Genomic DNA, 26,675 nt, shown 5'->3' with positions numbered 1-26,675 from the left:
TAGTTCAGTGGCATTAAGTACATTTGTACTGTTGTGTAATTATCATCACTATCTGTCTGCAGAACTTGTTTCATCTTCCCAACTGAAACCTTGTACTCATTAAAAAATAATATTCAATTCTCTCCTTTCCTGGTTGCTAGCAACCACCATTGTACTTTCAGTCTTTTTTTTTTTGAGACAGAGTCTTGCTTTGATGCTCAGGCTAGAGTGAGTGCCGTGGCTGTCAGCCTAGCTCACAGCAACCTCAAACTGCTGAGCTCAAGCGATCCTGCTGCCTCAGCCTCCCGAGTAGCTGGGATTACAGGCATGTGCCACCATGCCCAGCTAATTTTTTCTATATATATTAGTTGGCCAATTAATTTCTTTCTATTTATAGTAGAGACAGGGTCTTGCTCTTGCTCAGGCTGGTTTCAAACTCCTGACCTCAAGCAATCTGCCGGCCATGGCCTCCCAGAGTGCTAGGATTACAGGCGTGAGGCACCGCGCCCGGCCGACTTTCAGTCTTTATTAAGACAGAAATACTACTCTGTATACCTCTTTTTTTTTTTTTTTTTTTTTTTTGAGACAGAGTCTCGCTTTGTTGTCCAGGCTAGAGTGAGTGCGGTGGTGTCAGCCTAGCTCACAGCAACCTCAAACTCCTGGGCTCGAGTGATCCTTCTGCCTCAGCCTCCCTAGTAGCTGGGACTACAGGCATGCGCCACCATGCCCGGCTAATTTTTTATATATATCAGTTGGCCAATTAATTTCTTTCTATTTATAGTAGAGACGGGGTCTTGCTCTTGCTCAGGCTGGTTTTGAACTCCTGACCTTGAGCAATCCGCCCGCCTCGGCCTCCCAAGAGCTAGGATTACAGGCGTGAGCCACCGCGCCCGGCCTGTATACCTCTTATAAGTGGAATCATACTATATTTGTCCTTTTGTGACAGGCTTATTTCACTTAACATAGTGTCTGCAAGGTTCATCTATGTTGAAGTATGTGTTAGACTTTCTTTTCTTTTTTACGTAAATAATAGTTCTTTGTATGTATACTACATTGTGTTTATCCATTTGTCATTTGTCAGTGGACATTTGGGTTGTTTCCACATTTTGACTCCTGTGAATCATGGTTCTGTGAACATGGAGTGTTTATTTTATTTATTTATTTTTTTTTGAGACAGAGTCTCCCTTTGTTGCCCAGGCTAGAGTGAGTGCCATGGCGTCAGCCTAGCTCACAGCAACCTCAAACTCCTGGGCTCGAGCGATCCTTCTGCCTCAGCCTCCCGAGTAGCTGGGACTACAGGCATGCGCCACCATGCCCGGCTAATTTTTTTTTTATATATATATCAATTGGCCAATTAATTTCTTTCTATTTATAGTAGAGACGGGGTCTCGCTCTTGCTCAGGCTGGTTTTGAACTCCCGACCTTGAGCAATCCGCCCGCCTCGGCCTCCCAAGAGCTAGGATTACAGGCGTGAGCCACAGCGCCCGGCCTGGAGTGTTTATTTTTATGTTGCTTTTGATCTTAATCCAGACACATGTGTGTTCTTTTTTCTTTTTTTTAAAGTATCTCGCTCTGTCGCCCAGGCTAGAGTACAGTTGTGCCATCATAGCTCACTGCAACCTCAGACTCCTGGGCTCAAGTGATCCTTCTGCCTCAGCCTCCTCAGTAGCTGGAACTTCAGGCACACACCATTGCACCTGGCTAATCTTTCTATTTTTAGTAGAGACAGTGGATTTGCTCAGGCTGGTCTTGAACTCCTGACCTCAAGTGATCCTCCCACCTTGGCCTTCCAGAGTGCTAGGATTACAGGTGTGAGCCATGGCAACCAACCTTTTTGTCTTTTTTTGAGACAGTCTTGCTGTGCATAGTGCAGTGGTCTCATCATAGCTTACTGCAACTGTGAACTCTTGGGCTCAAGCAATCCTCATGCCTCAGCCTCCTTAGTAGCTGGGACTATAGGCACATGCCACCATACCTGGCTAATTTTGACAGTTTTAGTAGAGACGGGATCTTTCTCTTGCTCTGGCTGGTCTTGAACTCCAGGCCTCAAGCAATTCTCTCACTTCAGCCTCCCAAAGTGCTAGGATTATTGCCGTGAGCCACCGAGCCTGGTCTGTCTTCTTTAAGTTAAAAGCAACTAGTCCCAAAGAAGGAGTAATGAAAAAGACAGAGAAAAAAGGTCTAACAATTTTTCAAAGAGATCTTTTTTTAATCCTTATTACTACATAGGCCACAGCTGAGCTTTACCAATGAAATTTGTGCAGATTATAAGCATTTTAACTTTTGAATGTGTTTATAGCTTTGGAAGGACAAGTACACTGCTTAGAATCTCTCTGTCTTTGAAGAACACCATTTAAGTTACTTGGATACTTGGAACATTCTTTGTGATTCCTTTTCTTCATCTTTTCATAGTAACATCTTTACCAGCAATGACTGATCGTTTGGAGTCTATAGCAAGACAGAATGGGTAAGTAGTCTTTCTGTAGGCACACATGTTTAACTTAGTGTTAACTTTGGGAGGCTTTATTTATGTGTCTTCTATTAATTTTTGTTTTGATTTGTTCCTGCTAGACTGGGCTCTCATCTCAGTGCCAGTGGCACTGAATGTTACATCACGTCAGATATGTTCTATGTGGAAGTGCAGTTAGATCCTGCAGGACAGCTTTGTGATGTAAAAGTGGCTCACCATGGGGAGAATCCTGTGGTATGTGTTGTTGATATTTCACTGGAATCTGTGGGGTTTACTTAGGGACATTAATTTTAAAATGAATTGTTGGGGTTGAAATAGCTTGGGTTTAGGTTTTTTAATGAGCCACTGTAAAGATGGTGTGATGGGCTGCAACATCAACAGGTATAGAATGGAATTTAGAATAACATGAGTCCCATCTCTGACATCATCCAAGGGCTTTTGACAAGTTGAAATACCAGAGGAACCCTTTTCATTTCATATCAACAAACATGAGCCGCAATTGAACAATAGGTGCTGGGGATACAGAAATAATAACTTATGGTTCCTATCCTCAAAGAGATTATGATCAAGAAGGACAGATAATCTAAAAAATCCTGTAATAGAGATGAATGTAAAATGTGTGTAACCAGATAATTTGATATGTATTCCAGAGATGGCATTAAGGAGAATTACTAATGTTTTAAACACGCTACTGAAAGTTGATTCCTTTGTAAACTATTTCATGTTTTGATTTTAAATTTCCTACCCCAGCGGGTTTACCAAGTAGGAAGAAGATGGTTTTTGATATTTTCATATAAGGATTTTCTGTAGTTTTAATATTCTTTGTTATAAAGCATGTGCTATTAATAAAAGAAAAACTTTTGATGTCTTCAAAGGTGTTAAAGTAGTTCAATGTTTAAACATACTTTCTTTGATTTCAGAGCTGTCCAGAACTTGTACAGCAGTTAAGGTAAGCAAATAACATTTATAATCCTTGATATTAACAAACAGTGCTGTTCTTTACAACTAGGTTTTGAGACTGGCCAGAAGTTCAAATTTATTTTCTTGGGCCCAGATTGTTCAAGTCTGTACTTATTCACTTTCAGAATTGACTTAGCATGATTGTTTTATTTACTCAGTCTATTCCAGAGTTTCTCACCCTTGGTATTAATACTAATTTTTTGCTCTAGGGGCCTGCCTGGTGCATTGTAGGATGTTTAATAGCATTCCTGGCCTCTCTCTACTAGTTGCCAGTGGTGTCCCCTCATTTGTGACAAACAGAAATATCTTGACATTGCCAAATGTCTCCTGGGAGGCAAAATCACCTCTGAGAACTATGGGTTAGCCTTAGGAATTCCATGTGGAACAAAAGAAATAGAACCTAATAATTGAATCAGAGAAGGCATGAGAAAATTAAGTCTATACCATGAGAAGAACCTTTTCATTTTGATTTTGAGAAAAATAGTTTCATATTGAAGATGTGTGTGTGATAAACTGTCCAGGAAAAGTGCTAGGCTTAAAGACAGTCTCTTTAGTAGTTAATAGTTTTTCCCACTGACTTGTCTTTTCTCTTTCAATTGCGTGGAAATTTACATGCTTAAATTTAAACCCAGAATTAAGACTTTTTGATAATTTAAGAAATGTATTATATCAATTATGTTTTAAACATAGTGAAGTTCTCAGGTACCACATTGGGATGTTTTAGAATGTTAACATTGAGGAAATAACATGCTTATAGCCAAATGCACCAAATTTGAACCAGCTTTCAAAAATTTTAATGCAAGATAAAAATAACCTTTTTATGATTTCATTTAATCAATAAGCCTAGCATAGGTTACCATAATACTCTGGAAAGAGCCGATATTTCTGGCTCTCACCTGGAGTAGGAGTCTGTACTAACTCATGAACTGGTGGTATTATAAAGTTAATTTGTAAGCCTGTTTGGAAGTGGGAGCCTCAGAAAGAATGTTAATCTTTACTGATATTTTTAGTCAGTATAGATGATAGTATTAAGGTAAGGAATATATTTTGCTTGTACTCTTGCTTTTATTTACTGTCTTTATCACACTGTGGCCTGTAAGTGCTCAATAAATGCTAACAGAATGTCTGGTAAAGTATCTGACATTGTCATGGCAGTTTAGCTTTTCAGGGAACCTTTTCTTTTTCCTTTTTTTTTTTTTTAAGTTTGCAAAAAGATAAAGAGAGTTAGAATTGTTGATATACGTCAGATTCCTAAACCTACCCACAAAAGCCCATTTGGCTAAGAATCTAAGCCTGAATATCAGGTCCTGGAAAGCCAGGTAATAGTTTCTTTTTTCTGGGTGGATCTGATCACAGGAATATTTTGGAATCTGTGGTTTGGCTCCAGAGTACCCCAATATACCCCTTTTTCTCTAGGTCTTCATCTCTCTCCTAGTGTTTGTTTTCCCTCTTACTCTGCTCTTAGGTTGCTATATACCTGCAAGTGTTCTGTCTTCTCAATTTATTTATGCCTCATTACCTCTACAACTCAAAACTAGTATTTTCTATCTATATCCAATCTCAGTGACATATTAAAAGGAAAAGAGCCGGGTGCATTAACATGTACTTGTTGTCCCAGCTGCTCAGTAGGCTGAAGTAGGAGGATTCTTTGAGCCTAGGAGTTTGAGTCCAGCCTGGGCAACATAATGAGACTCTTAAAATTGAAAAAAGTACCAGCCTGGGCAACATAGTGAGACCCCATTTCTACAAAAAATTTAAAAAATTAGCTGGGCATGGTGGCATGCACCTGTTCAAGCTGCTCAGGAGGCTGAGTTGAGAGGATCACTTGAACCCAAGGAGTTTGAGGTTGCAGTTAGCTATGATCGTGCCACTGCAGTCCACCCTGGACAACAAAGTGAGACCCTGTCTCTGAATGAATGAATAAATGAATGAATGAAAGAAAGAGAGAGAGAGAGAGAGAGAGAGAGAGAGAGAGAGAGAGAGAGAGAGAGAGAGAAAGAAAGAAAGAAAGAAACCAGATTTCATTATTTAGGAACTAATTAAAATATGAATTATCATGTAGTTAGACTGGTATCCTTTTCACTTTTATACTGCTTATTAGCACCTTCTCCAGAAAAATGGGGCAGAAAGAGGAAGGAAAATATTTCCTTTTCTTTTGCTACTTTTGATTGATGAGAAAACCTTAGAGGAAGAAGATTAAAGTAGATTATTAAAATCAGTTTTGTATAGCCATTATTTTGGCACTTTGTTATAAGATTGAGTAGTAACGGTATGTTGTATTCTTCTCCCTTTTACCTCTTCTCTGAATTCCCTCTAGGGAAAAAAATTTTGATGAATTTTCTAAGCACCTTAAGGGCCTTGTTAATCTGTATAACCTTCCAGGGGACAAGTAAGTATATTTTTTTATTTTCTTTGAAAATATCAGTATAAATCTATAAGCCATTCTGTCCTTATAAATTTGCCAACTCTTCTGCTGTATCTCATTCTTGATTTCTACTCATACTGCTATCTATAGCTCCAACTTTATGTCTTTTAAAGGTATTTTAAAAAGGCAGTGTCTACATTAATGAATTATAATGCTAGAAAACAGAGTATATAGTCTTTGACATGCCAAACACATTGATTTCCAGGTTCAGAGGAATTAGTTGTTGTGGAACTGGCTTGTCATTTCTATTTTTAACCTGGGATTCTATTAACCTATTTGAGTTTTTTAAGCAGAGATAAAAATAAGCTTTTATAATGCTAAAAATAAGCTTTAATAGTGATAAAAATCACTATTTTTTAATTTTTTTTGAGACAGAGTCTCACTCTGTTGCTCGGGCTAGACTGGTGTGGCACCAGCCTACCTCACAGCAACCTCAAACTCCTGGACTCAAGCAATCCTTCTGCCTCAGCCTCCTGAATAGCCAGAACTACAGGCATGCACTATCATGCCTGGCTAATTTTTTCTATATATTTTAGTTGGCCAGTTCATTTCTTCCTGTTTTTTAGTAGAGGCGGGCTCATTCTTGCTCAGGCTGGTTTTGAACTCCTGACCTTGAGTGATCCACCCGCCTCAGCCTCCCAGAGTGCTAGGATTACAGGTGTGAGCCAGCCTTTTTATGTTTTAAAGTTGGTTTTTTTTAGGGCCAGGCGTGGTGGCTTATATCTGTAATCCCAGCACTTGAGGAGGCCAAGGTAAGAGGATCCCTTCAGCCCAGGAGTTCAAAACCAGCCTAGGCAACATAGCGAGACACTGTCTCTATAAAAAAGAAAAAAAGAGAAAAATTAGTTGGGTGAGGTGACACGTACCTCTAATCCCAGCTACTTCAGGCTGAGGCAGGAGGATCCCTTGAGGCCAGGTATTCTAGGCTGCTGTGAACTATGATTGTGCCACTGCATTCCAGCCTGGGCAACAGAGCAAGACTCTATCTCAAAAAGTAAAAATATTTATTCATTTATTTATTTTTTATTTATTTATTTTTTTTTTGAGACAGAGTCTCGCTTTGTTGTCCAGGCTAGAGTGAGTGCCGTGGCGTCAGCCTAGCTCACAGCAACCTCAAACTCCTGGGCTCGAGTGATCCTTCTGCCTCAGCCTCCCGAGTAGCTGGGACTACAGGCATGCGCCACCATGCCCGGCTAATTTTTTATATATATATCAGTTGGCCAATTAATTTCTTTCTATTTATAGTAGAGACGGGGTCTCGCTCTTGCTCAGGCTGGTTTTGAACTCCTGACCTTGAGCAATCCGCCCGCCTCGGCCTCCCAAGAGCTAGGATTACAGGCGTGAGCCACCGCGCCCGGCCTTATTCATTTATTTTTGAGACAGAGTCTCACTTTGTTGCCCAGCCTAGCTCACAGCCACCTCAAACTTCTGGGCTCAAGCAATCCTGCTGCCTCAGCCACCTGAGTATCTGGGACTACAGGCATGTGCCACCATGCCCGGCTAATTTTTTCTATATATATATTAGTTGGCCAATTAATTTCTTTCTATTTATAGCAGAGACGGGGTCTCGCTCTTGCTCAGGCTGGTTTCGAACTCCTGACCATGAGCGATACACCTGCCTCACCTCCCAGAGTGCTAGGATTACAGGCATGAGCCACCACACCCGGCCCCCCAAAAATAGTTATTTTTTATAAAACTATTATAGTTGCCTTCCATACAGACTTGCCTTGTAGGCTTTCCATGTCAATATTTCTGTGTGTATGTATAAATGTATAATTTTTAGCTATTTAACTCATGTTCTCCTCATCTACTCTCCAGCAAACTGAAGACTAAAATGTACTTGGCTCTCCAGTCCTTAGAACAGGATCTGTCTAAAATGGCAATTATGTACTGGTAAGACTGCTAAAGCGTCAATTTTATATGAGCCTCTGAGTTTTTCTACCAGGCAAATTAGGGTTCTATTTTATACATCTATATTAATGCCTGTATTATACATCTTGACCATCTCCTTTCCATTCCCAAATGATGAGTATGTATAATGTGAGTATCAGTATCACTAAGTTGTTGGTTCTTACTCTATAGGTTTTATCTGAAGACTTGTCAACTTGTGAAACCTTGATTCCCATCTGATAAATGATAGTCTATTTGTAATTTTTATTCACCATATTACATACTGGTGTGTACTTGGAAATAATCCTTTTACTTTGAAGTTGAAATACACAAGCTATATGCCCAATTATAAGAAAGAATTGTTAGGATAGTATTATAAGATTTTTAAGAGCTGAACTCAGTATCACACTATGCACCTAGACATGTGGAATTAAATATAAGCAAACATAGAACATTTGTCTTGCAGGAAAGCAACTAATGCTGGTCCCTTGGATAAGATTCTTCATGGAAGTGTTGGCTATCTCACACCAAGGAGTGGGGGTATGGGATTCTATTTTGGTTATTTAACAAAATGTCTAGTTTTAGTTGAGGGATCTTTAATTTTAATTTCACCTTGGCTTTATAAAGATAAAAGGAGAATGAGAAAATAACCAGTCATTTGTGTAATTTGTAAAGATTTTTAAGCTTTCAATACCTGCCCTCCCCTAGTTTGTTTGTTTTTTTCAATTGTGTGAAGTAAATTGTTGCTCCCAGAATCAATAGTTAATCTTCTGTCATGTTTCATCAGCTGCTTTGGAGCATGAATCCTCATATATGTGAATATAGGTTGATAGAAAAGTGAATGCTTTTCTTTATTTATAATTTACCTGATAAAGATACGGTAATTATTTTTATTTTTCATAGGTCATTTAATGAACATAAAATACTATGCCTCTCCTTCTGACCTGCTGGATGATAAGACTACATCTCCCATAATTTTGCATGAGAATAATGGTAAGACTGCAACTATAAAGCAACTGAAGGTTTTGTTCAATGTTTTAAAAATACTTAAAAAATTTGAATGCCCAGCTTGTCTAATTTCTGGTTTGCTACTCCCTAATGAGGTTGCTATCCTTATCATTTGCATTAGAAACACACCTCACACACACATATACATATGTAAATACACACATACCTATCTATACACATACAGTAACAGAAACTTAATAAGTACTTTTGAGTAAATAAGCAAATGAGTGAATTAAGAGATGTAAGCCATCTGCCCTGATATAATCGGCTTTACTTATTACCTTGAAGGTGCAGAAGGCCAGGCGTGGTGGCAAGTACCTGTAGTCCTAGCTACTGTGAAGGCTGAGGCTAGAAGTATTGCTTAAGCCCAGGAGTTCAAGCCTTAGTGTGCTCTCTTTGAACTTGTGCATAGTCAACTGTACAGCAATATAGCACAAGACCCTACTTCTTTAAAAAAAAAAAAAAAAGTAAAGAATTTAGTTAACTTACTAAAGAACTATAGTAATAAATGTTATTTTATACCAAAAGTTAATGAGACATGGCCAAGTCCCTCATTTAGTCCCTTTGTAACTTTACTCATTGACTCTATCCCATATTTATAATCCTACTTAAATGTATTCTGAAGATGGAGAAAACAAATACTGGTAATAAGCCCTTCAAAATTTTCCTTAGACTATGTTGTTTCTTGTGTTTTTATTTACTGAGAAAAAGAATTAATATAGTTAGGTAACTTCAAGGACTTCTAAGTTAAATAGGAATTATAGTATCTGGAAATTATGGGTGACAATGCATAAGTTAACTTTTTCTTTTAATATTGCAATCCCCTTAATTTGAGTTACTTTGAAGAATACCTTTCCTTTCTTATTCCCAGTTCCTCGATCTTTGGGCATGAATGCATCAGTGACAATTGAGGGAACATCAACTATGTACAAACTCCCAATTGCACCATTAATTATGGGGTCACATCCAGTTGACAACAAATGGTAAGTTAGATACAATTTTAGAGTAGCATAGTCCATTTTTTCAACTACAAGCCCAGTATGGAACAAGTGTTTGATTTGGCTGTTCCTCACTTGAATTTCTAGACGTTGGCTTTTTGTTTTATCCATTAATTTCTGTTTTGTTCAGTAACTGTTTGTTTCTCTTTGAAGTCTACTCATAGAACATATTCTCTTCCCTGAGAGAGGAAGAAGAGAACTGTGCTAATTCCTCTGATTCAATGATTGCCCCATTTTATCTTATGTTGATTTGGAGTTACATTGGAGTAATAATGGTAGAACATGCCTTAGGACAAGTGTTTGAATAAATACTACCGCCTTAGCAAATAGAATGTTGTGGAACTGGGGGAAGGAATTTCAAAGAGTGAGCTTTTTTTTTTTCTTTTAAGAGTGAGCTTTTGATAGAGTTTATAAGTATGTGTCTATGTGATACATACATTTATAATAATAGATGTTTGGATTTTTCATTTCTTATTGAGACAAAATCAATCCTTCCCTGCCTCTTTGTTTTGAAGGACACCTTCCTTCTCTTCAATCACCAGTGCCAACAGTGTTGATCTTCCTGCCTGTTTCTTCTTGAAATTTCCCCAGCCAATCCCAGTATCTAGAGCATTTGTTCAGAAACTACAGAACTGCACAGGTGAGTTTTGAGCATCAGAAACCAACACTCACTTGTAAATGTGAAAAGGAAACTTCAAATTCAGATTATTTTATACCTCTTTTAGTCTTGTAGTCCTCAATGAAATACTGATGGGTGTAGAAGTCATGGTGCTTTGTATTAGTAAATGCTTAGGAAGTGCTTTTTGAATAAATGTGTGAATGAATGAATGCAGAAATCATGAAGAGGAAACCAACTTATTTATCTTAATGTAATCATTAAGTTGATCCTTGTTTTTCCAGGAATTCCATTGTTTGAAACTCAACCAACTTATGTACCCCTCTATGAACTGATCACTCAGTTTGAGCTGTCAAGGGACCCTGACCCCATACCTTTGAATCACAACATGCGATTTTATGCTGTAAGTAAGGCCCTCTGGAGCTGGAGTATTGTCAGTTATGTTTGAACCCAAGATCATGTCCTGTTTCTTCAGTAAGGCAGGAAATTACAGAAATCTCTGAAACATACTGGAAGAAAAAGGTTATAAGCTTCCATTAGGATACAACAGTATACATTTCTTTGTTGAAATTTCAGATGAAAGTTTCTTAATGGTATTTCAAACTTTTACAAGCTTATTAGGTAGGTGTTAAGAATTCTTATTATTAATTCCTCAAGTGCCATGACCTTATAATCTAGGAAGGTCCTGTAATTACCTACAGAGAAGAAAGTGCTGGAATGAATAAATTACAGAAGTTCCAAAAGCTTATCTGGGTTTGAATTTATTTGAATGTTTGACAATAGTCTAAAGTAGTAGTTGCCAAATTCTGGCTGCATTATATATTTTAGGGTGTTTTATTAAAAATAGAGATTTGGGGCTGGGCGTGGTGGCTCACGCCTATAATCCTAGCACTCTGGGAGGCTGAGGCAGGAGGATCGCTCAAGGTCAGGAGTTTGAGGTTGCTGTGACCTACCTAGGCTGATGGCCATAGCACTCTGGACTGGGCAACAAAATGAGACTCTGACATACACAAAATAGAGATTTTGCACTTATCGTTTAGGTACCTCATTAACATAGATTTTGGAGGTAATTTTTATATTAGGTTAGAAAACCATTAGTATTGAGCATTTATTTATTAAAAAGATACCTTTTTAGCTAAATGAGTCATTAATTGGTATTTATAATATCAGCCTGTCAAAGAATTCACTCTGTAGTAGTATTCCCCAAGACTTTGACTTTGCTGCACTCTTTTGAGGAATAAGGTTATTTTTATTTATTTATTTTTTTGAGACAGAGTCTCACTTTGTTGCCCAGGCTACAGTGAGTGCCGTGGCATTAGCCTAGCTCACAGCAACCTCAAACTCCTGGGCTCAAGGAATCCTTCTGCCTCAGCCTCCCGAGTAGCTGGGACTACAGGCATGCGCCACCATGCCTGGCTAATTTTTTCTATATATATATTAGTTGGCCAATTAATTTCTTTGTATTTATAGTAGAGATGGGGTCTCGCTCTTGCTCAGGTGGTTTTGAACTCCTGACCTGGAGCAATCCACCCGCCTTGGCCTCCCAGAGTGCTAGGATTACAGGCGTGAGCCACCGCACCCGACCTTGTTTGTTTTTTGTTTTTGAGACAGGGTCTCGCTCTGTTGCCTCATAGCTCACTGCAACCTCAAACTCCTGGGCTCAAGGTATCCTCCTGCCTCAGTCCTTAGTAGCTGGGACTACAGTAGCTGGGACCACTCCTAGCTAATTTTTTCTTTTTGGTAGTGATGGGGGTCTTGCTTTTGCTTATGTTGGTCTAGAACTCCTGACCTCAAGCTGTCTTCCTGCCCCAGCCTCCCAGAGTGCTAAGATAACAGGCATGAGGCACTGTGCCTGGCCAGGAATAGGTTTTTTCCCCAGCATAGTTTGTGATTGGAGTATAGTGGATAACTAAATAGCACTCATTAGCTTTGTTCTTTTTGCCCAGGCTCTTCCAGGTCAGCAGCACTGCTATTTCCTCAACAAGGATGCTCCTCTTCCAGATGGCCGAAGTCTACAGGGAACTCTTGTTAGCAAAATCACCTTTCAGCACCCTGGCCGAGTTCCTCTTATCCTAAATCTGATCAGACACCAAGTTGCCTATAACACCCTAATTGGAAGCTGTGTCAAAAGAACTATTCTGAAAGAAGGTACTACATTTCCTTTGATATAGTTACAGGAAGATGGTAACTGACTACTCCAGTTGTTCTTTTATTTGGCGGCCCGTCAAAACCACCTGTGGAGCTTTTTAAACTTAAGATGTTTGGTTCCAACATCCAGATGAACTGAATTAGAACCTCATTGGGAAGAGTTGGGAATCTAATCTCTACAAATGATTTTGATGGAACCAAAGTGTAGATTGGCATTTGGAATCCCCTGTTTTTTGCAATGTTCTTAACTCTCTTCCTGAACATAGTAATGTATTTGGGTATATATGAGATTGTACCTTGCAGCAGGTAGAATTTGGAGTGTTATATTGAGAGAGGATTTCTCGATATCCAAGGTTTGATTGGTAGGACAGTGCTTCCCATCTTTAGTCCTGAGTATATTTTCTGTCCCCATTTATTGGAGAACTTAATCATATACCTTTTAAAAGGTGACAGGTGGTTCACGCCTGTAATCCTAGCACCCTCAGAGACCAAGGCAAGAGGATCGCTTGAGGTCAGGAGTTTGAGACCAGCCTCAGCAAGAGGGAGACCCTGTCTCTACTAAAAATAGAAAGAAATTAGCCAGACAACTACAAATAGAAAAAAATTAGCTGGGTGTGGTGGTATACACCTGTAGCCGCAGCTACCCGAGACTCATGAGGCTGAGGCAGGAGGATCACTTGAGCCCAGGAGTTTGAGGTTGCTGTGAGCTAGGCTGACACCACAACACTCCAGCCTGCGTGACAGAGCGAGAGAGTCTCTCTCTCAAAAAAGTAAAACCAGTGCCCTTTTCTTTTTCTTTTAGGATTCTGGAATGCTGATGTTTTTCAAACATAGTTGGTTATTAGAAGGCTGCCTGTAAATTTTGGGTGCTCTAGCTAACCACATTTGATTTTTGAGACAGAGGCTGGCTGTGCTGCCCAGGCTAGAGTGCCATGGTGTCAGCCCAGCTCACAGCAACCTCAAACTTCTGGGCTCAAGTGATTCTCTTGCCTCAGCCACACAAGTAGTTGGGACTATAGGCATGTACTATCAAACCCAGCTAATTTTGTCTATTTTTAGTAGAGACAGGGTGTTGCTCTTGCTGGTCTTGAACTGCTTAGCTTAACCAATCCTCTCAGCTTGGCCTAGAGTGCTGGGATTAGAGGCGTGAGCCACCACACCTGGCCTTTATTTTTGAGACAGGGTCTCACTCTGTCACCTGGGTTAGAGTGCAGTGGCATCATCATAGCTCACAGCAACCTCAAACTCCTGGGCTTAAGTGATCCTCATGCCTCAGGCTCCCAAGTAACTGGGAATATAGGCTCAAGACACCATGTTTGGCTAGGCTAGTTTTTTCTATTATCTCCTCTTGCTGCAGCTAGTCTTGAACTCTTAACCTCAAGCAATCCTCTCTCCTTGGCTTTCCAAAGTGCTAGGATTACAGGCATGAGCCATCACACCTGGCCCACAGTTGATGTATTACGGTATTCATAAAGCACTCTAATACACATATTATCAGTGCAAAAGATAGGCAAGGACAAATAGGGAAGGTAAATCAGAAGATACATGTCATGGGAATAAGAATTACTTTGAGACCTGGCGCGGTGGCTCACGTCTGTAATCCTAGCTCTCTGGGAGGCCGAGGCGGTAGGATCCCTCAAGGTCAGGAGTTCGAAACCAGCCAAAGCAAGAGCGAGACCCTGTCTCTACTAAAAATAGAAAGAAATTAATAGGCCAACTAAAAATACATAGAAAAAATTAGCAGGGCATGGTGGCACATGCCTGTAATCCCAGCTACTTGAGAGGCTGAAGCAGAAGGATCGCTTGAGCCCAGGAGTTTGAGGTTGCTGTGAGCTAGGCTGATGCCACAGCACTCTAGTCCGGGCAACAGAGTGAGAATCTGTCTCAAAAAAAAAAAAAGAATTGGAAATGAAAAATTTTTTGATGTTAGAGTAATGACATAAACCCATAAAGCATATCTTCTTCTTCTTTTTTTTTTTTTTTGAGACAGTCTCACTCTGTTGCCTGGACTAGAGTGCCGTGGCGTCAGCCTAGCTCACAGCAACCTCAAACTCCTGGGCTCAAGCGATCCTTCTTCCTCAGCCTCCCGGGTAGCTGGGACTACAGGCACGTGCCACCATGGCCGGCTAATTTTTTCTATGTATTTTTAGTTGGCCAATTAATTTCTTTCTATTTTTAGTAGAGACAGTGTCTCACTCTTGCTCAGGCTGAATCTGAACTCCTGATCTTGAGCGACCTGCTGGCCTCGGCCTCTCAGAGTGCTAGGATTACAGGCATGAGCCACTGCACCTGGCCAACATAGAGCATATCAGAGGAAACTTGTGGCCCTTCTATTTTGAATCCTAGGGAATTCTCCAAATAGATTTTGAGCATTTAAAAATGAATTTTTATATGGAGCTAATCCTATAGAGATGCAGGCTTTTTCGTAAGAAGGTATTATGATTCTTATGTTTGGGCTGCCAGCATGTCTGGCTTAAGAACCTATCATGATCATTAGATACACATGTATTTGTCATAAATGTATCATTTTAAATTGTAGCCTATACATGTCTGCTTACCAAACTATTGGCTGCACAGCTAACAGCTGCAAACACAGATAGAAAGCAGCATTTATGCTAATGGTTCTGGATGTCTGCTTATGAAACGAAATGAGACATTCCTCTTGGCCACTTTTATTTTTAGAATTTACTTTCAAGGCAGTGTGTTTATATCTGCCATGGTCTTTTACATTTTAGGTATTAAATATCTTTATCTTCGAAAATTGAAAGTTTACTTTTTTGTTCTGGAGAAATTTATAACAACTGGTAGATTTCCTTGGAATCTGGTTCCTTCTATCATTTGTGGATTACATAGTAAGTTTTGTGTGTGAAAAAATTGAGATTTAGTTTCCAAGGAGGAAAAGAAAGAATTTCACTCTGCACATTTAAGGAATATTACTTGTTTGTCACAAGTTTTATATTGGTTGATTGTTTCATGATTTTTTTCTTTGCCTTTTAGATTCTCCTGGGCTCCTCCAATTTGAAGTCTGTCCCCTTTCAGAGTCCCGTTTCAGCATATCTTTTCAGCACCCTGTGAATGACTCCCTGGTGTGTGGTGAGTTGTGCCATGGCTAACACCTGTCTTGGAGCAGTTTGGTCTCTGTGTTTTTTGAAAGTCAGAACCTCAATCTATGCCAAATATCTCCTGTATATTTTGTATTTCAGTGGTAATGGATGTGCAGGACTCAACACATGTGAGCTGTAAACTCTACAAGGGGCTGTCAGATGCACTCATCTGCACAGATGACTTCATTGCCAAAGTTGTTCAAAGGTAGCACTGGTGCTTTTCCATCAGATTCCCATTAAGAGATATGTAAAGTATTTTTTCATTATTAGAGTAAATTAGAAATAGAGGAGAAAAGCATTTAGTCATTGCTTTTAATTCACTGTTCTCTGCTTTCCATTCAAGTGATCTGAGCTTTGGGATTTTTAATATCTGAGAGTAATAGGAAGTAAAGTGGGAAACTTCAGGCCTAGCATTAGGGTACTTTAAGACAGGAGAGGGCTGAAATAAGATGCAATTTTTCTTACCTATCTTCTGTGCCACTTTTTTACAGGTGTAACATGTTAAATGGCAGAGTTTTAGAAGATACTTAAGCCAGTCAGCTTCTCAGAAACTGGGAATATGTAATTTTGAGATTATATGTAATTTTGAGATTTGAGAAAATATGTAATTTTGAGATTTTTCTAAAGCAGATGCTGGCAGCTTATTTTTATAAATAAATTTTATTTGAATATTGCCATCATTTTCAAGTCTGGCAGCTTTCTAGCTTAAGATGTGAGAGTAGTTGGACATAAAACATGTGACCTCAAAGCTTATAAAATATTACTGTTTGGCTCCATAAGGAAGAGTGTGCTGACACATGTTCTATACCAAAACATTTTCAAACATGGGTGTAATGATATAAGTTTATCTGGAAGATAAAATACTTTACTTAAAATAACTAAGATTTTGTAGCAGCTTTTTCTTTTTTTTTTTCCATTTGTTTCCTTTTACAGGATACAAGACAAACACCAGTTTGCCTGAATTTTAAAAGGATATTTCCTTTGTCCCACTTGAATGATAAAGACATAAGTCTAATTGGCAAAGTGAAAAGGGGGTAGCACTAGCATTTTTCACAATAATGTGGTTTTGGGATGATCTAAGCCATTAAAGTTTAGAACTTGATGGGCCAAGAGGTTTTTCTAGTTGTTCATTAATTTAAATAAAACATATAACCCATTATTACCATGTCAGTCCCCTAAAGGAAGCAATTTTCTTACTGAGTTCCATTACTGCCAATTAAATGTTCAATATGAAATCTAATTATTTTGACTCTCGTTTATGGTTTGTTTTGGTATGTGATTCATAAGAGGTTGATAGATCAGATTCTTTTTAGAATGAATTTACCCAAAGCTTTGGCATTTGAGAGAACTACTCTTGCCTTATACATTTCTTACAGATTACTATAAACCTCTGATGGTTTATCTAAAATGTCAGGCAAAATTAGAGCCTATTTTTCCAAATGATAAATTGGTTTAGTCCAGCAGCTAGTACAATGTTAACTTTGTTTTTTCCATCTTATTTTGCAGATGTATGTCCATTCCTGTGACGATGAGGGCTATTCGGAGGAAAGCTGAAACCATTCAGGCCGACACCCCAGCACTGTCCCTCATTGCAGAGACAGTTGAAGACATGGTGAAAAAGAACCTGCCCCCGGCTAGCAGCCCAGGGTATGGCATGACCACAGGCAACAACCCAATGAGTGGTACCACTACACCAACCAACACCTTTCCGGGGGGTCCCATTACCACCTTGTTTAATATGAGCATGAGCATCAAAGATCGGCATGAGTCGGTGGGCCATGGGGAGGACTTCAGCAAGGTGTCTCAGAACCCAATTCTTACCAGTTTGTTGCAAATCACAGGGAACGGGGGGTCTACCATTGGCTCGAGTCCGACCCCTCCTCATCACACACCGCCACCTGTCTCTTCGATGGCCGGCAACACCAAGAACCACCCGATGCTCATGAACCTTCTTAAAGATAATCCTGCCCAGGATTTCTCAACCCTTTATGGAAGCAGCCCTTTAGAAAGGCAGAACTCCTCTTCCGGCTCACCCCGGATGGAAATGTGCTCGGGGAGTAACAAGACCAAGAAGAAGAAGTCATCAAGATTACCACCTGACAAACCCAAGCACCAGACTGAAGATGACTTTCAGAGGGAGCTATTTTCAATGGATGTTGACTCACAGAACCCTATCTTTGATGTCAACATGACAGCTGACACGCTGGATACGCCACACATCACTCCAGCTCCAAGCCAGTGTAGCACTCCCCCAACAACTTACACACAACCAGTACCTCACTCCCAACCCAGTATTCAAAGGATGGTCCGACTATCCAGTTCAGACAGCATTGGCCCAGATGTAACTGATATCCTTTCAGATATTGCAGAAGAAGCCTCTAAGCTACCCAGCACTAGTGATGATTGTCCACCCATTGGCACCCCTGTTCGAGATTCTTCAAGCTCTGGGCATTCTCAGAGTACCCTATTTGACTCTGATGTCTTTCAGACTAATAACAATGAAAATCCATACACTGATCCAGCTGACCTTATTGCAGATGCTGCTGGAAGCCCCAGTAGTGACTCTCCTACCAATCATTTTTTTCCTGATGGAGTAGATTTCAATCCTGATTTATTGAACAGCCAGAGCCAAAGTGGTTTTGGTGAAGAATATTTTGATGAAAGCAGCCAAAGTGGGGATAATGATGATTTCAAAGGATTTGCATCTCAAGCACTAAATACTTTGGGGGTGCCAATGCTTGGAGGTGATAATGGGGAGACAAAGTTCAAAGGCAATAGCCAAGCTGACACAGTTGATTTCAGTATTATATCAGTAGCTAGTAAGGCATTGGGTCCTGCAGATCTTATGGAGCATCACAGTGGTAGTCAGAGTCCTTTATTGGCCACTGGGGACTTAGGGAAAGAAAAGACTCAAAAGAGGGTAAAGGAAGGCAATGGCACGAGTAATAGTACTCAATCAGGGCCAGGTTTAGACAGCAAACCAGGGAAGCGCAGTCGGACCCCTTCTAATGATGGGAAAAGCAAAGATAAGCCTCCAAAGCGGAAGAAGGCAGACACTGAGGGAAAGTCTCCATCTCACAGTTCTTCTAACCGACCTTTTACCCCACCTACCAGCACAGGTGGATCCAAATCTCCAGGCAGTTCAGGAAGATCTCAGACTCCCCCAGGTGTTGCCACCCCACCCATTCCCAAAATCACTATTCAGATTCCTAAGGGAACAGTGATGGTGGGCAAGCCCTCCTCTCATAGTCAGTATACCAGCAGTGGTTCTGTGTCTTCCTCCAGCAGCAAAAGCCATCATAGCCATTCTTCCTCCTCTTCTTCCTCATCTTCTGCTTCCACCTCAAGCAAGATGAAAGGCAGTAAATCAGAAGGTTCATCAAGTTCCAAGTTAAGTAGCAGTATGTATTCTAGCCAAGGGTCTTCTGGATCTAGTCAGTCCAAAAATTCATCCCAGTCTGGGGGAAAGCCAGGCTCTTCTCCCATTACCAAGCATGGACTGAGCAGTGGCTCCAGCAGCACCAAGATGAAACCTCAAGGGAAACCATCATCACTTATGAATCCTTCTTTAAGTAAACCAAACATATCCCCTTCTCATTCAAGGCCACCTGGAGGTTGTGATAAGCTTGCCTCTCCAATGAAGCCTGTTCCTGGAACTCCCCCATCCTCTAAAGCCAAGTCCCCTATCAGTTCAGGTTCTGGTGGTTCTCATATGTCTGGAACTAGTTCAAGCTCTGGCATGAAGTCATCTTCAGGGTTAGGATCCTCAGGCTCATTGTCCCAGAAAACTCCCCCATCATCCAATTCTTGTACAGCATCTTCCTCCTCCTTTTCCTCAAGTGGCTCTTCCATGTCATCCTCTCAGAACCAGCATGGGAGTTCCAAAGGGAAATCTCCCAGCAGAAATAAGAAGCCGTCCTTGACAGCTGTCATAGACAAATTGAAGCATGGGGTTGTCACCAGTGGTCCTGGGGGTGAAGACCCAATGGATGGCCAGATGGGTGCGAGCACAAATTCTTCTAGCCATACCATATCCTCCAAACATAATATGTCAGGAGGAGAGTTCCAGGGCAAGCGTGAGAAAAGTGATAAAGACAAATCAAAGGTTTCCACCTCGGGGAGCTCAGTGGATTCTTCTAAGAAGACCTCAGAGTCAAAAAATGTGGGGAGCACAGGTGTGGCAAAAATTATCATCAGCAAGCATGATGGAGGCTCCCCCAGCATTAAAGCCAAAGTGACTTTGCAGAAACCTGGAGAAAATAGTGGAGAAGGGCTCAGGGCTCAGATGGCCTCTTCTAAAAACTATGGCTCTCCACTCATTAGTGGTTCCACTCCAAAGCATGAGCGTGGCTCTCCCAGCCATAGTAAGTCACCAGCATATACTCCCCAGAATCTGGACAGTGAAAGTGAGTCGGGCTCCTCCATAGCAGAGAAATCTTATCAGAACAGTCCCAGCTCAGATGATGGCATCCGACCACTTCCAGAATACAGCACAGAGAAGCACAAGAAGCACAAAAAGGAAAAGAAGAAAGTAAAAGACAAAGATAGGGACCGGGACCGGGATAAAGACCGAGACAAGAAAAAATCTCATAGTATCAAACCAGAGAATTGGTCTAAGTCACCCATCTCTTCAGACCAGTCCTTGTCTATGACAAGTAACACAATCTTATCTGCAGATAGGCCCTCAAGGCTCAGCCCTGACTTTATGATTGGGGAGGAAGATGATGATCTTATGGATGTGGCTCTGATTGGCAATTAGGAACCTTATTTTCTAAAACAAACATGGCCAGTGAAAAAACTATTGATAAGTTGATAGGGAAACCAATGTAAGGGGTGAGTCAGGTCTGATTTTTTGTTTAAGAATCCTAAATGGCATGGCTTTGACACCGAGCTGGGTGAATTTAGAAAGGCATGTCCAGACCCTACTAAAGAGACCATTGGGTTTGATTCTGGTTACCAAGAATTTCTTGTTCCTCTACCAGAAAGAAAAAATTAAAATACTTAAGAAAGGGAGGGTGGGTGGGAGGGGTGTAGGGAGAGGGAAGGGTGGGAAACAGTTTTGTGGGAAATATTCATATATATTTTCTTCTCCCCTTTTCCATTTTTAGGCCATGTTTTAAACTCATTTTAGTGCATGTATATGAAGGGCTGGGCAGAAAATGAAAAAGCAATACATTCCTTGATGCATTTGCATGAAGGTTGTTCACCTTTGTTTGGGTAGTTGTCCATTTGAGGCATCGGCAAATGAAGGACTTTGGTCTTTTTGGACACTTATGTAATGTTTGGTGTCTGTTTCTTAGGAGTGATTGGGGGAGGGCAGATTATTTTAGCTATTTATTTGTAATATTTTAACCCTCTGTTTGTTTTTATAGTGTTTCTTTCTGAGTTTAGGGTTCAAAATGATGGGAGGCAGAAGAGCAAGGCTTATTTGGTGTTAGGAACTTGTAATTTGTGCTGATACTATAGTATCAAGCCCAAGCAGATTAGTCAGAGCCTGCCTTTGGAGTTCATAGAAAAACCCAAATGATACTTTTTATTTTAGGAGGTTTTTCATAGGGTTCAGACATCATAGGAACATTAGGAATTACCTTCTTGTGGAGGTACTGATGTGTAATCTCTTTTTCTTTTTAAAAAAAACTAGAGTGGCTTTTTGAGATGTAAACATGTTTTCAGATGCAGTAAGGTTTAATATGGGACAGCCTTCCTGACCCAGTAGCATGAAAACCATTACAGAATTAATAGTTCTCCTATTTCCACAATGTGCCAAAAATCTACATCCCAGCATTTTGTTTGCAGGAGAACTGATGCCATTCCTTAGAGCTGGGCTCTTTGTTTCTCTTCATCAGAAGAAGGAGTCCACACTTTAATCACTCCACTCACTGTATGCTCCCAGAGATAAAACAGTAAAAAATTTGCAGCCATAGTTCACTTAAAACAATTTCAAGCTCACTTGAAGTAATGGGGGCCCAGAATGCTATGTGAGCATGAAGATAAACCCTTGCTACTATGTAGCAACACAATTGGACCTTTTTGGAGAAACAGGTCTGAGTCTGGATTCTGGGGGACATCAATAAGAAGCCCTTCTCATAAATATAGAAATCCAGGAGACCGTTTTGAGTGCAACAGAAGTTCTCAGTATTTGGAAGGTCCTCTCAAAATTCTGCGGCCTTACTTTGATTTTGACACCTGCACTGTGCCATTCCTGATGATTCCATTCAGGAACTATATCAGCGGGATGGGGCATGGTCCCCAGCACAACTCTTCTGGATTAAAAAAAAAAAAAGCCAGGTGATTCTTCTGTGTGTGTGTGTATATGTCATAAGTGGAGTGTCATCATCAGATACGGAAGATTTCTATATTCAGCTCTTTCTGCAGGTTGGAGGTAGCATAGAGTTGGAAAATCAGCTTTGGCTTTCTTTCCTGACTGTCTCTCATTTCCTTTAGTGTTCTCCCTTTTCTGGTCATCAGCTCTCAACAACTCTGCCACTTTTGTGTCCCAAGGTAATAAGAAGTAGGAAACGAAACATTGCAAAGTGGAGCAAGAAAAGTTATCGGTTACCGTATCAGAGTCAAATGTCTTGGGTGACACTAAGGAGGACATGGGCAAGGTGATACCAGAGTGCTTTATCTTGTGATGCTGATACAGTAGCAGCCTCTCAGACATACAACCAGGTTGGATTTCTCACAAGTTTGTCACCTAGTTTTGAATCCTATCCCAATGGTTTCTGCAGGAAAAAAAGTTACATTGTTTTTAAGTTTGTTCTGGGTGGGAAAAATCTTAAGGGGATTGTACTGCAGAGTATCAGGGGCTCAGCTCCCCCAAGCAGAGCCAACAAATACCAAAATGAGTAAACTGGGAAGCTTTTTCTCTCTTTCTGTCTTCATCCCAGATCAAAGAATCCCGAGTTAGGATCTGGATGAAGGATAAGCCCCTGAATTGTCGATGGGCACACCCCACACACTGACCCAGCATCTGAACTTGCTTAACAGGGAGCCGGGGCTAAACTGCTTCACCCTGCCTGAGAACCAGGGAGCACTGCATTTCTCCACAGGGTGGAGGAGAAGAGGCAGAATAAACCAAGCCTGGGACACCTCCCTCCTGTCTAGGTGTACTCATTCTCCTGTTTCAAAAGACGGCAAGGACGTGAAGTCAACTTCTACCTATCTTCTGCTGGTGTCTTATGTATTCTTAGTTTGACCTGATTACCCTATGTCTTTTGGCTTCACGTTAGGGGTACTTGGTCAAAACCTGCTCTGATGTACATAAAGACTTAAGATTCAAAATCAATGACTTAAAACAAGTATTGGGGGGGGGGTATGAAGCAGGATATAATTGCCAAAACCAAGTTGGAGGTTGGTGACTCTTGAAAGGATTTTCCTTCTTCAGGCCTAGGTCTGAAAATTTAGTACAGCAATATCATGAATTCTCAGAAGAAACCCTTTCAGGGAGCCAGTGAATCATACAGTATCTACAATTGAGTCACTTAAAACAGATGTCAGTATAGGAAACATTCATAAACCTTAGGCAATCTCATTCTTTTTTTCCCTATCTTTCCCCCTCCCCTACATTTGTTTCTATCCTTGGGTTGATTTTTTAGAGGGGGGGCAGCAAGTACTTAACATCTCAGAAGCTAGGTTGGGAAACATGCTCAGCTATAGGAGCTGAACTTTAAATTTTGACTTTAAACATGTACATCAAGAGCAGTTGGGGAGGGTCTTTTTTAAAAAAGAAAATCTTTCAAATTTGATTTTCTGTGCATATGGCCGTTCTGTAAATACTTTGGGGTTTTTCATTTTTTTGAAAGTAGACAAAATCTGTTGTGGGATTTTTTTCCCCCTGAAACATTAAAAAATAACCTGTTTATTTACATGCAAATAAACTTTGATAAAAAGTAATATGCCTATGTGTAATAAATTTTTAACTTTTGAATAAATCTTCATTTGTTCAGCATTTCAAAAATCCAGTTAAAAAAGAAATCAGTCAAAAAGTAAATGTCTTCCCTGAGAACTACTTGAAATGGGTCCACTGGAATGGATATGGATAATTGATAGACCTGTGAAACAGTTTATTCATTATGTTCGATTTATCTGTGTTTGCCAGTTTTTCTAAATTCACCAAACTCATCAGTAGGTTTTGCTGAGAATAAACAGTACTTAGATGATACCAAACTAAAAAGGCTTATTCCACTGAGGTAAAACAAAATCATTAATAGTATCAGGGATAGGAGGAGAGTATAACATCTAGACCTGGGTTTATGGGCTTGAGAATGAGTTTTCTAAAACTAGTTTCCTTACTTACGAAGCCCTTCTAGAATAAAAATGAAAAAGTTCATAAAGTTTTTAGTTTCATAACAAACCTGGCTAAAATATGCCTATTTTTAAAGATCTGCAGTGCTTTTTGCCCTTAAATTCATTTCTTAGATTCATAACAAGCCAGTCACTTAAAACTACTAATTAAAAGGGGTGTGAAGACAAACTCATAACTGCTTTGGAAACTTACAATTAGTACAGCTGCTTCAGTCAGGTTCACTGGAATTCATGATACAGTTTATTATTATTATTTTTATTTTTCCAAGAGGCAGAGCATTCCATACTGATATTTTTTTTGAGACAAGAGTCTCGCTTTGTTGCCCAAGCTAGAGTGAGTGCCATGGCGTCAGCAACCTCAATCTCCTGGGCTCAAGCAATCCTACTGCCTCAGCCTCCCGAGTAGCTAGGACTACAGGCAGGCATGCGCCACCATGCTGGCTAATTTTTTCTATGTATATTAGTTGGCCAATTGATTTTTCTATTTATAGTGGAGACAGGTCTTGCTCTTGCTCAGGTTGGTTTCAAACTCCTGACCTCGAGCAATCAGCCCACTTCGGCCTCCCAGAGTGCTAGGATTACAGGCGTGAGCCACTGTGCCCGGCCCATCTCACTTTCCGGACATAATTGTGTAGTTTGTCACCCTTACAGGGGGCAAGTCTCTGGATTATTCTTTAATTCATAGAAATTTGACCATAATAGTATGATGACACAGACCAGCTTCTATACAAGGAGCCAGAGAGTCAGATTAAAGTCATAGTTTCACAGGGCAAACGCCCCCGCCTACTCGCTCACACACGCTTGTTTCTCCCGCCAAAGTGGCGTCAGGATCAGGTTCTCACCAACCAGCGCCCTGATTGGAGGGCGGGCGGGCACTACAGCCCATTGGGCGCCCGCGACGGCCGAACGGTGGCGGAGCGGGGAAAGCCAAAGGCCCTTTTTCTACGCCGGCCCCCACCCCGACTAACGCGCGCCCCTCCCCCAGCGACAGGAATGGTTGTCCGGCTCCACCACTGCACCCCCTGACCCCCCAGGCTCGAGGTGTGGCCTCGCTGCCATCCCTGGGCCAGAGCGGGGACGCTCGGCCTGCCCCTCAACGCAATTAGTCCCTGCCCTCCCGAGCCATGCACCGGGAGACACACGTCCCGAAGCGGCCCCCCAGGCCTCCCTGCAGCACCCGGTAATGCCATCCACCGGGACGTGGGAGGCGCCGGCGGCAACAGCAGAGGCGACGGCGGCGGCAGCAGCTCTGCCCCAATCTAGAGACATCCAGAAAGAGGAAAATGGCTCCGAGCAGGGACCGCCTGCTGCACTTTGGGTTCAAGGCGACAGTGAGTGATAAGGGAAGGGAATAGGGTGGTCGGGAAGGATGTGTGCCAGCACAAGCTCCTAGGGAAGAAGCGACAAGTCTGGGGGGGGGGCGTCTAGGCAGAGAGCTCAGGTTGTGTGTCCGTGTCTGTTTGCCCGCGGAGAGGAAGGAGAGGGGGACACTAGGCAGAAGAAGGGTTTCCCGTGCAGTGTGCGGTCCCGCTTTCCTCTCCCCCCCTTCCGCGAGCACCAGCACACTCGCACCCGCCCCACAGCCGCCCCCTTTTTCACAAACACACACAGACATATAGGCACTTCCCTGCCTCTCCTTCTCCCGCGGGCTCGCCTGCCTCGGAGGCGGGAGGAGGCTCGTGCCGCCGCCGCCGCGCTCCGGCTGCTCCCGGTCGCACGGTCAGGGGCTGCGCCCGAAGTGGGGGAGGGGTGGTCTGGCGGCGCCGCCGCGCGCTCCTCCCCCTCCCCTCCCCCTTTCTTCCCCTCCCCCGCTCCCAATCCTCCCTCTCTTCCCCCTTCCCCTCCCCCTCCCGTGGCGTTCCGAGGCCCGGGCGGCTCTGCCCAATGAGAAGCGCCGTTGCTGGCAAGTGGGGAGTGTTTTTGTTTTGGGTTGAAGTTGAGGCTGGGGAGAGAGCCGAGCTAGCGACGAGCAGTCGTCGCGGCCGCCGGCGCCGCGGGAGGTGGTGGAGGCCTCGCCGGAGCTGAGAGATCTTTCCCCCCGGTCCGACGGCCCTGGCCTTGCCCCTCCTCCCCCTCCTCCCGGTCCCGGAACTCTCGGGCCTGCCCAGGGCGCCTTGTCTTTGCACTTCGCACGCCGCAGCGCCCGGCCCGGGCCGCACCCGCCGGCCCCATGAGGAGGGACGTGAACGGAGTGACCAAGAGCAGGTTTGAGGTGTGAGCTCTGGGGGCTTGGGTGGCGTGAGGAAGGCCAGTCTTGCTCTCTTACCCCAAAACGTTCGTTCCGCACGGAGCCTCCTCCCTTGCAGGCTCCGCCACCCACCCACCGATGGGGTTGCCAGACTTCTCTCCCCTTTCTTGAGAACGAAAGCCCCGTGTTGCCTGGCTTCCCTAGTCCTCCCGAGTGTTCGTCTCCTGCTGCTTCCCACCGGCGGGCCGGGCAAGGGATTAGCTCTGGCGCCCTAATTCCCCCCTCCCCCCAGGATCACTCAGCTTTCCATTCTTTACACAACCCTTGGCTTGCCTCCTTCCACCCGGCAGTAAAAGCATCACGGCTCCCTTCAACCAAAGCTTGTTTCTTTCTGCCACCTTCGTGAAGCGTTTGTTGTCAGTAGAGGGGGAAATAATGGACTGGGGGGCCATTTCTCTGGGTTTGAGACGTTGATTAAACTAGGGAAGTGGGGGTGGTACACTGGGATGATAGTGGCGACCACGAGTTTTCGGTGCTGTTTGGTTTGGGTATTGTTCTGATACTTCCTCTTCTTTCCCGTTT

At 42.1% G+C, this 26,675-nt stretch overlaps 2 protein-coding genes and 1 non-coding gene across 7 annotated transcripts in view; 2 read left to right on the top strand and 1 right to left on the bottom strand.

The window, feature by feature from the left end:
- The window catches only part of MED1 (mediator complex subunit 1), a 29,414-nt gene extending 8,819 nt beyond the window's left edge, over positions 1–20,595 (top strand). For 2 of the 3 annotated variants that reach the window (XM_075994539.1, XM_012765915.3), the window contains 14 exons: positions 2,392–2,446; positions 2,551–2,683; positions 3,370–3,398; positions 5,727–5,798; positions 7,653–7,727; positions 8,191–8,264; positions 8,628–8,717; positions 9,604–9,715; positions 10,246–10,370; positions 10,631–10,749; positions 12,293–12,494; positions 15,492–15,587; positions 15,698–15,803; positions 17,105–20,595. In XM_075994539.1, coding sequence (XP_075850654.1) covers positions 2,392–2,446; positions 2,551–2,683; positions 3,370–3,398; positions 5,727–5,798; positions 7,653–7,727; positions 8,191–8,264; positions 8,628–8,717; positions 9,604–9,715; positions 10,246–10,370; positions 10,631–10,749; positions 12,293–12,494; positions 15,492–15,587; positions 15,698–15,803; positions 17,105–20,357 — 4,541 coding nt within the window. In that variant the 3' untranslated portion in view covers positions 20,358–20,595. The remainder of the gene's footprint in view (positions 1–2,391; positions 2,447–2,550; positions 2,684–3,369; positions 3,399–5,726; positions 5,799–7,652; positions 7,728–8,190; positions 8,265–8,627; positions 8,718–9,603; positions 9,716–10,245; positions 10,371–10,630; positions 10,750–12,292; positions 12,495–15,491; positions 15,588–15,697; positions 15,804–17,104) is intronic. The other variant, XM_075994540.1, reaches the window with a different exon arrangement.
- On the bottom strand, positions 16,514–16,635 carry LOC142862331 (small nucleolar RNA SNORA27). The gene has a single exon (XR_012913395.1). It is a non-coding gene; the product is annotated as a small nucleolar RNA SNORA27 (small nucleolar RNA).
- Positions 20,596–24,823: 4,228 nt separating the features above from the next.
- FBXL20 (F-box and leucine rich repeat protein 20) overlaps positions 24,824–26,675 on the top strand; it is a 116,581-nt gene continuing 114,729 nt past the window's right edge. Inside the window, exon 1 of one of the 3 annotated variants that reach the window (XM_075994542.1) lies at positions 24,824–25,236. In XM_075994542.1, the coding sequence (XP_075850657.1) occupies positions 25,189–25,236 (48 nt within the window). In that variant the 5' untranslated portion in view covers positions 24,824–25,188. Of the gene's footprint in view, positions 25,237–25,820; positions 26,118–26,675 lie in introns of those variants that run through there. The other 2 variants (XM_012765918.3, XM_075994541.1) reach the window with 2 other exon arrangements.

Source organism: Microcebus murinus, chromosome 18, assembly GCF_040939455.1.
Source record: "Microcebus murinus isolate Inina chromosome 18, M.murinus_Inina_mat1.0, whole genome shotgun sequence".
Classification (NCBI taxonomy): Eukaryota; Metazoa; Chordata; class Mammalia; order Primates; family Cheirogaleidae; genus Microcebus; species Microcebus murinus.
Note: the sequence above shows the minus strand (reverse complement) of the source record. Positions and strands in the feature narration are given on the sequence as shown.